Source organism: Bos indicus, chromosome 14 (genome assembly GCF_029378745.1).
Source record: "Bos indicus isolate NIAB-ARS_2022 breed Sahiwal x Tharparkar chromosome 14, NIAB-ARS_B.indTharparkar_mat_pri_1.0, whole genome shotgun sequence".
In the NCBI taxonomy this organism is placed as follows: Eukaryota; Metazoa; Chordata; class Mammalia; order Artiodactyla; family Bovidae; genus Bos; species Bos indicus.
The window spans coordinates 31,701,393-31,716,069 of record NC_091773.1 but is presented as its reverse complement, the minus strand read 5'-3'; the positions used below and the strand labels follow the sequence as shown (position 1 = coordinate 31,716,069).

General features: G+C 39.4%; 1 protein-coding gene across 2 annotated transcripts in view; it reads left to right on the top strand.

The window, feature by feature from the left end:
* Positions 1-14,677, top strand: part of ARFGEF1 (ARF guanine nucleotide exchange factor 1) — a 128,773-nt gene that overhangs the window by 75,408 nt on the left and 38,688 nt on the right. For both annotated transcript variants that reach the window (XM_070802621.1, XM_070802622.1), the window contains exons 11-17: positions 3,798-3,897; positions 4,003-4,142; positions 4,252-4,360; positions 5,027-5,228; positions 10,085-10,196; positions 10,543-10,748; positions 11,016-11,100. In XM_070802621.1, coding sequence (XP_070658722.1) covers positions 3,798-3,897; positions 4,003-4,142; positions 4,252-4,360; positions 5,027-5,228; positions 10,085-10,196; positions 10,543-10,748; positions 11,016-11,100 — 954 coding nt within the window. The remainder of the gene's footprint in view (positions 1-3,797; positions 3,898-4,002; positions 4,143-4,251; positions 4,361-5,026; positions 5,229-10,084; positions 10,197-10,542; positions 10,749-11,015; positions 11,101-14,677) is intronic.

The following is a 14,677-nucleotide window of genomic DNA, read 5'->3' as shown; positions in this document are numbered from 1 at the left end:
CCTGTTTTCTCCAAATTTGTGTTTTTTATTTATCCCATAAATGAGGGATATTCACACTGATTCACAGCACCATTAAGCTTCTCATCTTTCCATGGTGTACTTACTCCAGACGAAATATCCAACAGTTCCATTTGTTAAACAATTAGGTCCAAACAACTAAACAATTATTTTTCTGAACAATGAAGTCTGCATTAAATTGAAGAAAGTAGGGAAAACCACTTAGCCCATTGAGGTATGACCTAAATCAAATCCCTTAGGATTATACAGTGGAAGTGACAAATAGATTCAAGTGATTAGATCTGACAGACTCCCTGAAGAACTATGGACTGAGGTTTGTGACATTGTACAGGAGGCAGTGATCAAAACCATCCCCAAGAAAAAGAAATGCAAAAAGGGAAGATGATTGTCTGAGGAGGCCTTACAAATAGCTGTGAAAAGAAGAGAAAGGCAAAGGAGAAAAGGAAAGATAAACCCATTTGAATGCAGAGTTCCAAAGAATAGCAAGGAGAGATAAGAAAGCCTTCCTTAGTGATCAGTGTAAAGAAATAGAGGAAAACAACAGAATGGGAAAGACTAGATATCTCTTCAAGAAATTAGAGCAAGGAAACATTTCATGCAAAGATGGGCTCAATAAAGGACAGAAATGGTATGGACCTAATAGAAGCAGAAGATATTAAGAAGAGCTGGCAAGAATACACAGGAGAACTATACAAAAAAGATCTTCACAACCAAGATAATCATGATGGTGTAATCACCAACCTAGAGCCAGACATCCTGGAACGCGAAGTCAAGTGGGCCTTAGGAAGCATCACTACGAACAAAGCTAGTGGAGGTGATGGAATTCCAGTGGAGCTATTTCAAATCCTGAAAGATGATGCTGTGAAAGTGCTGCACTCAATATGCCAGCAAATTTGGAAAACTCAGCAGTGGCCACAGGACTGGAAAAGGTCAGTTTTCATTCCAATCCCAAAGAAAGGCAATGCCAAAGAATGCTCAAGCTACTGCACAGTTGCACTCATCTCCCACGCTAGTAAAGGAGTGCTCAAAATTCTCCAAGCCAGGCTTCAGCAATACGTGAACCATGAACTTCCAGATATTTAAGCTGGATTTAGAAAAGGCCGAGGAACCAGAGATCAAATTGCCAGCATCCGTTGGATCATCAAAAAAGCAAAAGGGTTCAAGAAAAACATCTGCTTTATTGACTGTGCCAAAGCCTTTGACTGTGTGGATCACAGTAAACTGTGGAAAATTCTGAAAGAGATGGGAATACCACACTACCTGACCTTCCTCCTGAGAAATCTGTATGCAGGTCAGGAAGCAACAGTTAGAACTGGAATGGAACACAGACTGGTTCCAAATAGGAAAAAGGAGTGTGTCAAGGCTGTATATTGTCACCCTGCTTATTTAACATATATGCAGAGTACATCATGAGAAACTCTGGGCTGGATGAAGCACAAGCTGGAATCAAGATTGCCATGAGAACTATCAATAACCTCAAATATGCAGATGACACCATCCTTATGGCAGAAAGCGAAGAAGAACTAAAGAGCCTCTTGATGAAAGGGAAGTACTTGCGTTTGAAAGAGGAGAGTGAAAAAGTTGGCTTAAAACTCAGCATTCAGAAAACTAAGATCATGTCATCTGGTCCCACCACTTCATGGCAAATAGATGGGGAAACAGTGGAAACAGTGTCAGACTTTATTTTGGGGGGCTCCAAAATCACTGCAGATGATGACTGCAGCCATGAAATTAAAGGATGCTTGTTCCTTGGAAGAAAAGCTGTGACCAACCTAGACAGCATATTAAAAAGCAGAGAACATGTGTACACCCGTGGCAGATTCATGTTGATGTATGGCAAAACCAATACAATATTGTAAAGTAAAAAAATAAAAATAAAAATACTTCTGTTTAAAAATAAATAAAAAGCAGAGACATTACTTTGCCAACAGAGGTCTTTCTAGTCAAAGCTATGGTTTTTCCAGTAGTCATGTATGGATGTGAGAGTTGGACCATAAAGAAAGCTGAGCACCAAAGAATTGATGCTTTTGAACTGTGGTGTTGGAGAAGACTCTTGAGAGTCCCTTGGACTGCAAGGAGATCCAACCAGTCCATCCTAAAGGAGATCAGTCCTGGGTATTCATTGGAAGGACTGATGTTGAAGCTGAAACTCCGATACTTTGGCCACCTGATGCAAAGAGCTGACTCATTTGAAAAGGCCCTGATGCTGGGAGTGATTGTGGGCAGGAGGAGAAGGGGATGACAGAGGATGAGATGATTGGGTGGCATCACCAACTCAATGGACATGAGTTTGAGTAGGCTCCGGGAGTTGGTGATGGACAAGTAGGCCTGGCGTGCTGCATTCCATGGGGTCGCAAAGAGTCGGAAACGACTGAGCCGCTGAATAACTGAAGTCTGCATTTGGGGGCAGGGTTGGAAGCACACATAAATTGAAAGAAAAAAGGTTTTATGTCATTGTTAAATAGCAGTTACTGACTACTGGAATGTATGAGCCTGTTGGACACTACACAACTTCTCAGACCTTGAAATCAAACTGGACACTGCCACCCTCATTTCTTCCTTTGATTTTCATGGACTACCTGCTACTTTTCATAGCAACCACTAATCCCCAGGTTTGCGAAAATGATGATGTCATTGAAAGGAATGTAGTGTGATCTAATTGATGATGAATCTGTGAACAGTCTTTTGAGGTTTCCACAGATACTCAGAGGGACTATTGTATTTCCCTCTGAATTTTCCCTCAGAAATTCTCATGGCATCCATCTTGAGTTTGCTGCAGCATTCTGGGGCGCCTTGGTGCAGTATTTGGGAACTGTGGCTGCAAATATGCATTGAATGCCTACTGTATATGCCACGCAGTGTGGACACAATGCTTAGCAAGAATGACCTTGTATCTGCCCTCTAAGAGCTTACAGTCTTACAGGAAATACTGACATTGGGCAAGTCATAGAAATATATTAAATTTTGTGAAAGAAAAGCTCATTACAAGGGTACATCACCCATTTGGGGAGGCGAAGATGTTAGTAGTCCTAAATTATAAATATGAATTTTTGGATTCATAATAGCATGTGCCATAAAAGTTATTATGTTGTTCTAGGTTTTCTTTATCACTTATCCCCTCTTAAGTTACAGTTACTTTTCCAAAATAAATATGAGTCTGAAAATTCTTAGCTCTTAAATTGAAATTAATTAGGTTAACTAAACCCTTTGTGCTGGACATTATTTGATGTAAAGAATAGTTAGAAATAGTTTTATAGTTTTCAGACATAGATTTCTACTTGTATGAATAATTATAAAAATATAACAATATATGAGAATTAGATCCTTTTTAATTGTGTGGATTATAACATTAGTTACTTTAAAATCTAGGAACCCTCAGGCTTGCCCAGTACTATAATGTCTGAAAAAATGTAACTGATGAATAGAATATAGTTTATGGTCTATGGGGGATTAAAAAATGAAATAGGAGTTTTATTAGTTTTGTAAATATATTTAAGAAATAATCTCCCAGAACTCCAGATTTTTGCAGATTTCATTTGTAGTGACTATGTGATAACAAAATACAGTGATGTGAAGTCAGTTCTTTTATTGCAAAGGCCAGTGGGAGTGACCAGCTCATGTTATTGAAGTCCTGACATTTCAGAAACAGAACTCTAAAGGAGTTGAACCGCAGGACCCTGGGTCCTGATCTTTGCTTTACAACTAAGGGACATTTACAAAGCGATCACATATATGAATTATAAACAATATTTTAAGTAGAGGTTTTTCCCTAATCACAGGTGTTCTTTAAAGAAATTTTCCTATATATTTTGGAGACCTCTACCAGCTCATTTGACCACAAATGGATGGTTATTCAGACATTAACAAGGATTTGTGCAGGTATTTGAAATTACCCTTCTTTATTATCTCTTTCTTACTGTGAGATATTTAAAAGGCCATATTCTAGATGCCTTTTGTTAAAATTAACATATTGCTCTGTTACAGATGCTCAGAGTGTAGTGGATATATATGTAAACTATGATTGTGACTTAAATGCAGCAAACATATTTGAACGACTAGTAAATGATCTGTCAAAAATTGCCCAAGGACGAGGCAGTCAAGAACTTGGTATGAGTAATGTTCAGGTAAGAACTTGAAAAACATTTTCAAATTGGAACTTTGCCAAGGAAGAGCTATTTGTTTTCCTTAAAAGAGTTGTTGTTGTTTTAATTGCTTTTATGAATTCTTTTGTAGGAACTGAGCCTAAGGAAAAAAGGTTTAGAATGCTTAGTGTCAATTTTGAAGTGCATGGTTGAATGGAGCAAGGATCAGTATGTGAATCCCAACTCACAGACGACTCTTGGTAAGCTGATATTTGAACCTAATTTTTCGTCATTTAAGTAAGTGATACTGTGGAGGATGGTTGCAGATGCCACTGAACCAGTTTAATGACATCTTTCCCATTTAGCTGATGAAGCAGAGTTCTCTGTGAGTTAAATAACAAACTTAAAATTATGAATTTCTCAACTTAGTTATCCAAACTTTTTTCTTTCTAAATCTTCCAGAAGTATTTTGCATATCACATTAAAGTGAATCATGTTTATGCAGCTTTGTTAGAGGATAATTATAGAAGAAACATATAAAAACCAGAAATATTTTAAGATTGACTTGTTCATTTATGTTTGACATTTACCCTTACTCAGAGAAAAACTCATAGCTGCAGGGTCATCTTGGTGTTATCTTAGTCAAGAGTGCTATGAGGGAAAACTATTCCAAAACTGTTCCTTGAGCTGAGAGCAGAAACCCAGTGAATACTCAGCACTGTAGTTGTGAAAAGAACTGATGGTACAAATTGTACACGTACTAATTGCAGTGTGTTGTAGTATCAGTGTATATGATCTGTTACAGCAGTTAATACATTATTTGTATTAAATAATAGATATTAAGCAACATGAAATTATCTTGCCTTATTTGAGAAATCTTTTTCCTTTGACAGAGTAATTTATTGAGGCAGTTTTTCAACTTACAGGTCAGGAAAAACCCTCAGAGCAAGAGACGAGTGAAATGAAACACCCAGAGACAATAAACAGATACGGAAGCTTAAATTCCCTGGAGTCAACGTCATCATCAGGAATAGGCAGCTACAGCACACAGATGTCTGGCACTGATAATCCGGAGCAGTTCGAAGTCCTCAAGCAGCAGAAAGAAATAATAGAACAAGGGATAGACTTGTGAGTGTACGATTCTAAGGAGAAATGTTACTGAACGTTCTTCTGCCAGTTCTGTGCCGCCTTGTCCTGGGTTTCTCTACATCTTTGGATTATATTTAGTCCCTTCTTATTCCCACCCTTCAGTGAATAAAATGAGGCACAGTTCAACCAGACCCAAGACTCCCGGTGACTCCTTAGTCCGCGCCCCTTGTTTGTTGGAGTCTAGCCCAGACAGACCCTTGTGATGTGCGTTAATTTTGTACCTCGTTTTACGTGCTGTTCAACATCATCCGAGCAGTTTTGCTTTGTTCATTTAGCTCAGTTAAAGAATCCCCCATTGTATTCCCTAAGCAGGCAAGAACTCAGAAAATTTCAAGTATAGAACGTCTCCTGCCAGTGTTGCTCCTTTACAGGTTTCATATTTTCCTCACTTCAGTTACGGATGTGCTACTCTTATTAGTGATTGATTGTTACTGCTTGCATTTTTATATGTTGATAAGGTGATCACCTCATTTTCAGACTTGAATACTGTACCAGGCTCTGCTCTTGTGAAGTCAGTTTTCCTGCTAAGCTGTGTGCTATCAGCTCCTGGGCTGTTTTGGGTCTAAATAGGCCCATACTGCTTTCCTTCCTCTTATCGCCGGTCTCTTCTTTCAAAGAGATTCTCTAAGGAAAACTGAACTTGCTGGCTTTTATCCGTGAATCTCAATCCATGAATCTAAACTGTTAAAAAAAATTCCCTTATATGTTTACTTGGCTTGCTACCTCCACTGTAAAGCATTTCTTCCTGAATCTTAAGCAGCAGCTTTTGCTAAATGTTCAGGGGTCCCTTTTCACTGTTAATGTTAAAAGAAAAAAAGTTGATAAAATGTACACATACTTATCGTCATAAAACTATAAAATCTCAAAAGTAGCCTCAGAAACAGCCATCAATACTTCATTGATTCATTTATTCTAACTGTTCTGCTCCTGCTGCTGCTGCTAAGTCGCTTCAGTCGTGTCCGACTCTGTGCGACCCCTTAGACGGCAGCCCACCAGGCTCCCCCGTCCCTGGGATTCTCCAGGCAAGAGTCCTGGAGTGGGGTGCCATTGCCTTCTCCATCTAACTGTTCATTCAGTATTTATTGAAGTCCCATCTGTTGCAGACATCATGCAAAGTGCTGGGAAACCTGAGGAGTGAAACAGTCCTTGTTTCTGAGGTCACAGGGTCTAGTATGTGCAAACAGATGCTCATATTGAAATTTTGTAAGTCACTCAGCAAACACATGTTTGGTACTTGGGACTGTTTACCAAGAACCATGAAGGTTCAGTTCAGTTCAGTTCAGTGGCTCAGTCATATCCGGCTCTTTGCAACCCCGTGGACTGCAGCATGCCAGGCCTTCCTGTCCATCACCAACTCCCGGAGCCTACTCAAACTCATGTCCATTGAGTCAGTGATGCCATCCAACCATCTCATCCTCTGTCGTCCCCTTCTCCTCCTGCCCTCAATCTTTCCCAGCATCAGGGTCTTTTCAAATGAGTCAGCTCTTCGCATGGGGTGGCCAAAATATTGGAGTTTCAGCTTCAACATCAGCCCTTCCAATGAACACCCAGGACTGATCTCCTTTAGGATGGACTGGTTGGATCTCCTTGCAGTCCAAGGGACTCTCAAGAGTCTTCTCCAACACCACAGTTCAAAAGCATCAATTCTTTGGTGCTCAGCTTTCTTTATGGTCCAACTCTCACATCCATACATGACCACTGGAAAAACCATAGCCTTGACTAGACGGACCTTTGTTGTCAAAGTAATATCTCTACTTTTTATTATGCTGTCTAGGTTGGTCATAACTTTCCTTCCAAGGAGTAAGCATCTTTTAATTTTATGGCTGCAGTCACCATCTGCAGTGATTTTGGAGCCCCAAAAAATAAAATCAGCCACTGTTTCCCCATCTATTTGCCATGAAGTGATGGGATCAGATGCCATGATCTTAGTTTTCTGAATGTTGAGCTTTAAGCCAACTTTTTCACTCTCCTCTTTCACTTTCATCAAGAGGCTTTTTAGTTCTTCACTTTAGTTCTTCACCACACCACAAGGGTGGTGTCATCTGCATATCTGAGGTTATCCTTATATTTGATATTATAGTCCAAGTATGGGCAAAATATATTTTCTACTAGTACTGAGTGATGTCCATAGTGGAGTGTTATACAGAGTTATGCCAAGGTAGGAAAATTCAGTTTGAAGTATTAATACTGAGGAGTGAGGGAGCACTCACTGGGCCCCTGAGTGGACATGTCCCCTGCCTCCAGTTCTCCTCCCAGCCACTGCTCGTGCATTCTGCTTCACACTTCAGTGAGCACAGTGTGCTCGCAAGGTACTCTTCCTCAGCTCTTCCTTTCATGACACCACTCTGTCCGGTCCCTCCTACCTTCTGACCATGCCACCTCAGTCTTGGTATGGGCTCTTCATCCAGACCACATGTCTTAACATTTCCAGTGTCTGTCCCTCATGACTTCAACTACTGTGTGCTAACATCTCACAACCCTCAAGTGTTATTTTTCACATAGAAACTCTACTGAACTCCAGACTCTTCTCTAATTGCCCATTGGACATCTCCCCTGGACACTGCATAACTTCTCACACTCGGCATGTCCATAACCATATTTATCAGTCTCCATAATCAACTCCCCAATACAACCCAAAACAAACGACAAATAGAAAACCCTATTGTTTCCCATCCAGGGTAGTAACCCCAGCATGCTACTAAGTAATGAGCTAGAATCGCAGGAATTACCTTAGATTTCCTCAGTTGATCTGATTTGTCACTAAATCCAGTTGATTCCACTTCCAGAATATTTCTGCAGTTTATTGTCTTTATCTCCCACAGTTGTTTTCTCAAGTCACGCCATCACCATTTCATGCCTTGAGTATTAAACTCTTTGAGTTGGCTTGCTTTCTTTGGTCTCATTTATTCTTTCATCTTTTCTTACACTTAGCTGGAGTCCTCTTTCTTTGAATGAAATCTGCTTCTGTTTCCCTCCTCTCTCCCTGTTAGAGGATAAAGCCACAGCTTTTTCTCATAGCTCATAATACCCTCATGATTTAAATCTGCTGGTCTCTTAGGTACCTCTTTATCTCACCTGATTTTTCCAACAATGCAGAGCTATTTAATATCATGCTGTCTTATGCTTTATGCTTTTGTGTGTTTGTATGACCTCTTCCTCTCTGGGATATTTTTCTTACTGTTCATAATAGTTGTCAGCATTCTTCAAAGCTCAGCTCCATAGTCACCTTCCCATGAGCTCGATCACGGTCATCTCTGTTAACCAGTCAACTCCTCTGCTGCTCTGTCTTCTCAATAATACATTATTTGTTGCATTTTCACCGTTAAATGTTTTCTTAATTTATAAAAATTTAAAAATAATTTTTACTATTACAATTTAAAAATTTTTTCCTCAGTTAGAGTGAGAGCTTCTCAAGAGCAGAAGTTGTGTTTATCTCCGGGAAGAATGCTTGATTTTGATTTGTGTATGTGGCAGCAGTTTAATTAGGAGTTGATAGGGGAGTGTTGGGAGGACAGAGCAGGGGAGGACATTTCAGACAGAATGGCACTGGCAGAGGGACAGGAGGACATTTGAGGACCATGGTTAAGCGCGGCAGGAGGTGACATGAGAGCACTGAGTTGGATCCAGATTACAGGGGCCTCTCTTCTCCATGTAAAGAAGGTTTTGTCTTGTTCTCGGTGTTGGTATTCTATTGAAGGATTTTAAGCCAGAGGTCCAACAGCGACAGATTTCTGTTTGCGACACATGACCTTGCCAGCAGCTTGAAGAAATTATGGGAATGTGAGCAAACACGAGATAGGGAGACCAGTTAGGAGTGCTTGCAGTGCCCAGGTGATGGGGCCACAAACTAATTGTTGGACCAGTGAAGGGAGAAAGAAAGGATTTAGGAACAGAGAGGTGACACTTGACTCAGATATTAAACCATGAAGGAGAATTCTCCAGTGAATGGAGCACAAGGGCATGTGGAGAAAATAAGATGCTGCAAATGCTTTTTGTTTAGGGAATGAGAAGGGGATGCGTGGAGGTGGATGAGAGGAACAAGCTGTATGGAGGAAGGTTTTGTATGTCTGTCTAATCAGTGTGAAGTTTATTTTGAAAACACTGGGTATATAAATTTTTTTTATAAGGGAAATAACGCCATCTGGTTGTAGCTAAAACAGTCACCAAAATTCCAGTTGTGTGTTTTAAAAGCAAGAAACTTAGAATTAATCATTGAATAAAAGAATGAGCCAAGATTACTTGAGTACTTGTGCTGCTGAGTTGCTTCAGTCGTGTCCGACTCTGTGTGACCCCATAGACGGCAGCCCACCAGGCTCCTCCGTCCCTGGGATTCTCCAGGCAAGAACACTGGAGTGGGTTGCCATTTCCTTCTCCAAGGCATGAAAGTGAAAAGTGAAAGTGAAGTCGCTCAGTCATGTCTGACTCTTAGCGACTCCATGGACTGCAGCCTACCAGGCTCCTCCGTCCATGGGATTTTCCAGGCAGGAGTACTGGAGTGGGGTGCCATTGCCTTCTCCGTGAGCACTTAGGGAGACTGTATATTAAAAGCATGAGAAATTTAGTATTCATATCCTTTTACTCAGAGTTTATCTACTGAAGGGCCTTATCTCACATATGAAATGATCTGTATCAATGATAAAGATTGCCCTCCATTTGAGATTCTTGTCTAAGAAGAAAAAATAAAACTTTGCATAATGTATTATTTTTTGTGCATTTGTTCATTGATTATTTTAAGTAAAGTGCTGGAAACCTAATTTACTGTAGTTTTAGATCTTTTCAGGGAATATGAATGGCTTTCTGTTTCTAATGTTCCTTTTAACTTTAACATCATCCAGATTTACTAAGAAACCAAAGAGAGGAGTCCAGTACCTCCAAGAACAAGGGATGCTTGGCACCACCCCTGAAGACATTGCCCAGTTCTTACACCAAGAGGAAAGATTAGACTCAGTAAGAACACCATGTTACTTCATCCTAGCCTTTTCTATAGGATTTCTTTTTAAGTTAACAATAATATGTGTTGCTGCCCCTTTCAAATGCCCTAAGTATGTAAAAATAAACTACCTAGCTGTTCTTAATTTTGCTTTTTAATTTTCTATATTCAAAAAATATCTTGATTTTTATTTTTTAATGCATTTTGGTACATTTAACTTCACATTCAAAATAGTTAATTAACCCTGTGGTTAATGGACTAGTTAACTGTGGATCTTATGGACTTCTCTGCTTTTTAAAAAATTGGGTGTGTGGGAAGTGTAATGTTCCACTAGGATATCAATTTCTGTCTTTTATTCTTCAGACTCAAGTGGGTGAATTCCTGGGAGATAATGATAAATTTAACAAAGAAGTCATGTATGCTTATGTGGACCAACATGACTTTTCAGGAAAAGATTTTGTTTCAGCCCTTCGTATGTTTCTGGAAGGATTCCGTCTTCCAGGGGAAGCTCAGAAAATTGATCGATTAATGGAAAAATTTGCTGCAAGATATCTAGAATGCAACCAAGGGTAAGCAGGATTCAGATTCAGATGTTTTTTGATTGCTGGCTGATTCCAGAACCTCTTCTGGGAGCCTCGGGTGATCCATAACCCCCTGCCCCAGGGAACTTAGATTGTCTACGACCTGGAAGTGATGAGACAATTCCATAAAATATTATGAGGTAGAACATAAATCTTGAGAGAGAAAATGAAAAGTGATGTGGGGTTAGAGGTAAGTTATTTAAATGGTGTATGTAAATAGTATAAGTTTATAACATGACACATTTATTTTTCCAGGCAAACCCTTTTTGCCAGTGCAGATACTGCTTATGTTTTGGCTTATTCAATTATCATGCTGACCACAGATCTTCATAGTCCACAGGTATGGTATTAACCATAATTTTAAAATATCAGACATCCAAGAAGTGTTTAAATTTCATTTGCTTCATAAAATTGTAATTTCTTCTTAAATATTAAGGAACTGTCACTAGATTTCTGATAGCCATTAATAAAAACATTATTTTTAAGGTTTTAGGTTTAGTTTCCAAAAACTTGGGGAAAATTATCTTTATAAATAAACCTATTTGCAAGAATTTCTTATTGCTTCTTAGGGATGAGCTCCTAATGATACCTGTTAGAAGAAGTAAACTATATACTTATTATTAAGCTGAGATGAACTGGACAAATTGTAAAATTTGAGATTAAACTTTATAGGAATTTTTTGGAAATGTATTTTGAGATGTTTAAGACAGGATTGATACAGATAGTATTGACCACATGTAAGATTTTAATCATTTAAAATTTGTCTTTGGCCTGCTACTGGCAGTATTGTAGAAGCAACTCACTTCCAGGGCTTTCATTATCTAGCATGACACTTTTTTCTGTGGTTTTATAAAGCAGTATACAGATAAAGACTTATTTGAATATTTTCCTATCAAGAATTTTCTGTCAGGTTTTTCACTCTAAAACAAAAGTAACTTTACATTTTACACTGCCTTCCTTTGTTTTTAGAAGGTCATACTTTTAACAAATTTTGTTCTGCTAATGAACTATAACATTAAACGCATCTATGTCATATCTTCTTAATTTTCTTTTTTATTGTAGTTGATTTACAGTGTTGTGCCAGTCTCTGCTCTACAGCAAAGTGACTGAATTATACCCATGTGAAAGTGATAGTCGCTCAGTCGTGTCTGATTCTTTGCAACCCCATGGACTTTAGCCCTCCAGGCTTCTCTGTCCATGGGGTTCTCCGGACAAGAATACTGGTGTGGGTTGCCATTCCCATCTCCAAGGGATCTTCCCGACCCAGGGATAGAACCCACGTCTCCCACAGTGCAGGCAGATTCTTTACCATCTGAGCCACCAGGGAAGCCCCAGTTATACACATAGACATTCTTTTTTTAATATTCTTATCTATTACAGTTTATCCTAGGATATTGAATATAATCCCCTGTTCTGTTTCAGTCAGTTCAGTTCAGTCACTCAGTTGTGTCCAACTCTTTGCAACCCCATAAACTGCAGCACGCCAGGCCTCCCTGTCCATCACCAACTCCCGGAGTTCACTCAAACTCACGTCCATCGAGTCAGTGATGCCATCCAGCCATCTCATCCTCTGTCGTCCCCTTCTCCTCCTGCCCCCAATCCCTCCCAGCATCAGAGTCTTTTTCAGTGAGTTAGCTCTTCACATGAGGTGGCCAAAGTACTGGAGTTTCAGCTCTAGCATCATTCCTTCCAATGAACACCCAGGACTGATCTCCTTTAGGCTGGACTGGTTGGATCTCCTTGCAGTCCAAGGGACTCTCAAGAGTATTCTCCAACACCACAGTTCAAAAGCATCAATTCTTTGGTGCTCAGCTTTCTTCACTGTCCAACTCTCACATCCATACATGACCACTGGAAAAACCATAGCCTTGACTAGATGGACCTTTGTTGGCAAAGTAATGTCTCTGCTTTTGAATATGCTATCTAGCTTGGTCATAACTTTCCTTCCAAGGAGTAAGCGTCTTTTAATTTCATGGCTACAATCACCATCTGCAGTGATTTTGGAGCCCAAAATAAAGTCTGGCACTGTTTCCACTATTTCCCTATCTATTTCCCATGAAGTGATAGGACCAGATGCCATGATCTTCGTTTTCTGAATGTTGAGCTTTAAGCCAACTTTTTCACTCTCCTCTTTCACTTTCATCAAGAGGCTTTTGAGTTCCTCTTCACTTTCTGCCATAAGGGTGGTGTCATCTGCATATCTAAGGTTATTGATATTTTTCCCACCAACTTGTGCTTCTTCCAGCCCAGCGTTTCTCATGATGTACTCCTCATAGAAGTTAAATAAGCAGGGTGACAATATACAGCCTTGATGGACTCCTTTTCCTATTTGGAACCAGTCTGTTGTTCCATGTCCAGTTCTAACTGTTCTGTATAGTACAACCTTGTTGTTTATCCATCCTCTATATAGTAGTTTACATCTGCTAATTGCATACTCCCAGTTCTTCCTTCTTTCCCTCCTTGCTTCCCCTTGGCAACCACAAGTCTCTTCTCTGTGTCTGTTGAATTTGTTCTGTAGATCAGTTCTTTTGTGCCATATTTTAGATTCCTTATACATTCTTATATATGTACACTCTCGTGTAGGTTATTTTCTTTTTAAACTTCTTTGAATGTTCTTTCACAGTTTCCAGATTGTTAAAAATTTCTGGCCACATACCAGTTCGGGAGTGTTCTCTTGACATCAATGTTGTATCTTTGTGGCCCTGTTGCTGTCACTGACCATGTGCCTGGAGTCCCACTCCAGCAGTGCTCACTGCCTCTGAGGCGCTGCTCCCTGTCAGGCTGGTGTCCTTGCTCCCATTCAGCCTGCCGGCTCTCAAACAGCTTAGGAGTCCCTGTGAGGATAGGTGGCCTATTAGAAAATTGAACCCCATAATCAGGACCCCATGTAATTTATGATGCAGGACCAGATGAACTGTCACAAATGGTTGCTTTTTTTTTTTAAGAACACAAGTAACTTTAAAGAATTTTCTTAAAACTAATTCTCCACTTTCTTAATTGTTTTCAGAGTTAAAATATAAGTGAATTTTACAAGTCATTTATGTTCCTTTGCTAACTAGAACATTTACCTTTTATATATAGTGTGAATCAGTTTTTAAATTTTTAGATACATTTAGAACATGTTAAATTTTTTTGTTTATTCATTTTCATCAGTGGTAACAATTGGCTTGAAGAGGTTTAAGCATTAAAACTTAATTAGTCACAGCTTAATTTAAGCACATGAGAATAAACGTCAAGAGTAAAGTGTTCCATAAAAGATGAGCCGGAGAAGAAAAGTAGGATTATATTTTACGCTGCTCCCAGAACCCCGCTGTGGCAGAAGTGTTCCGTTTGCGTGGTGTGCTTTTATTTTCTGTACCTGAGACTAATGTATTCTATTCTCTAATGTGCTGGGAGCTCCTTCCCCTCCCTTCCAACCTAGATCCACAAATGTACTTTATTGCTACTTCAGATTTTCTGCCAAGATTTGTTTTGTGTCCATCTCTGTCTCTCATTGGTATGATGTTAAAATATTGTACCATGTTCAGAATTTCCAGTGATGTTAATCTTCTTGTAGCCTCTTACTAGAAGCACTTGCTTGGTCATTTATTTTGATGTCCCTGCGTCATTGCTTTTTTAGTACTCATTAGAAATTTAGGTGAAATGGCTTTCTTTTAATGTTTTTAAAGTGCCTTAACTCAAGTCTTTAAAGTTTTAGTATATTAGAGCGTTTTTCCCTTGAATAATAATGATTACATTTGAAAACTTTTACCATAATATTTTTGCTTTTTTGTAGGAAAACTCCTCTCATCTTTTCTGACATTCTAGAAAGATCTGTTCGCAGAGTAGTCAGAACAGGTGGTGCAGTGGTAAAGAACCCATCTGCCAATGTAGGAGTCGTAAGAGACACGGGTTCGATCCCTGGGTCAGGAAGATCC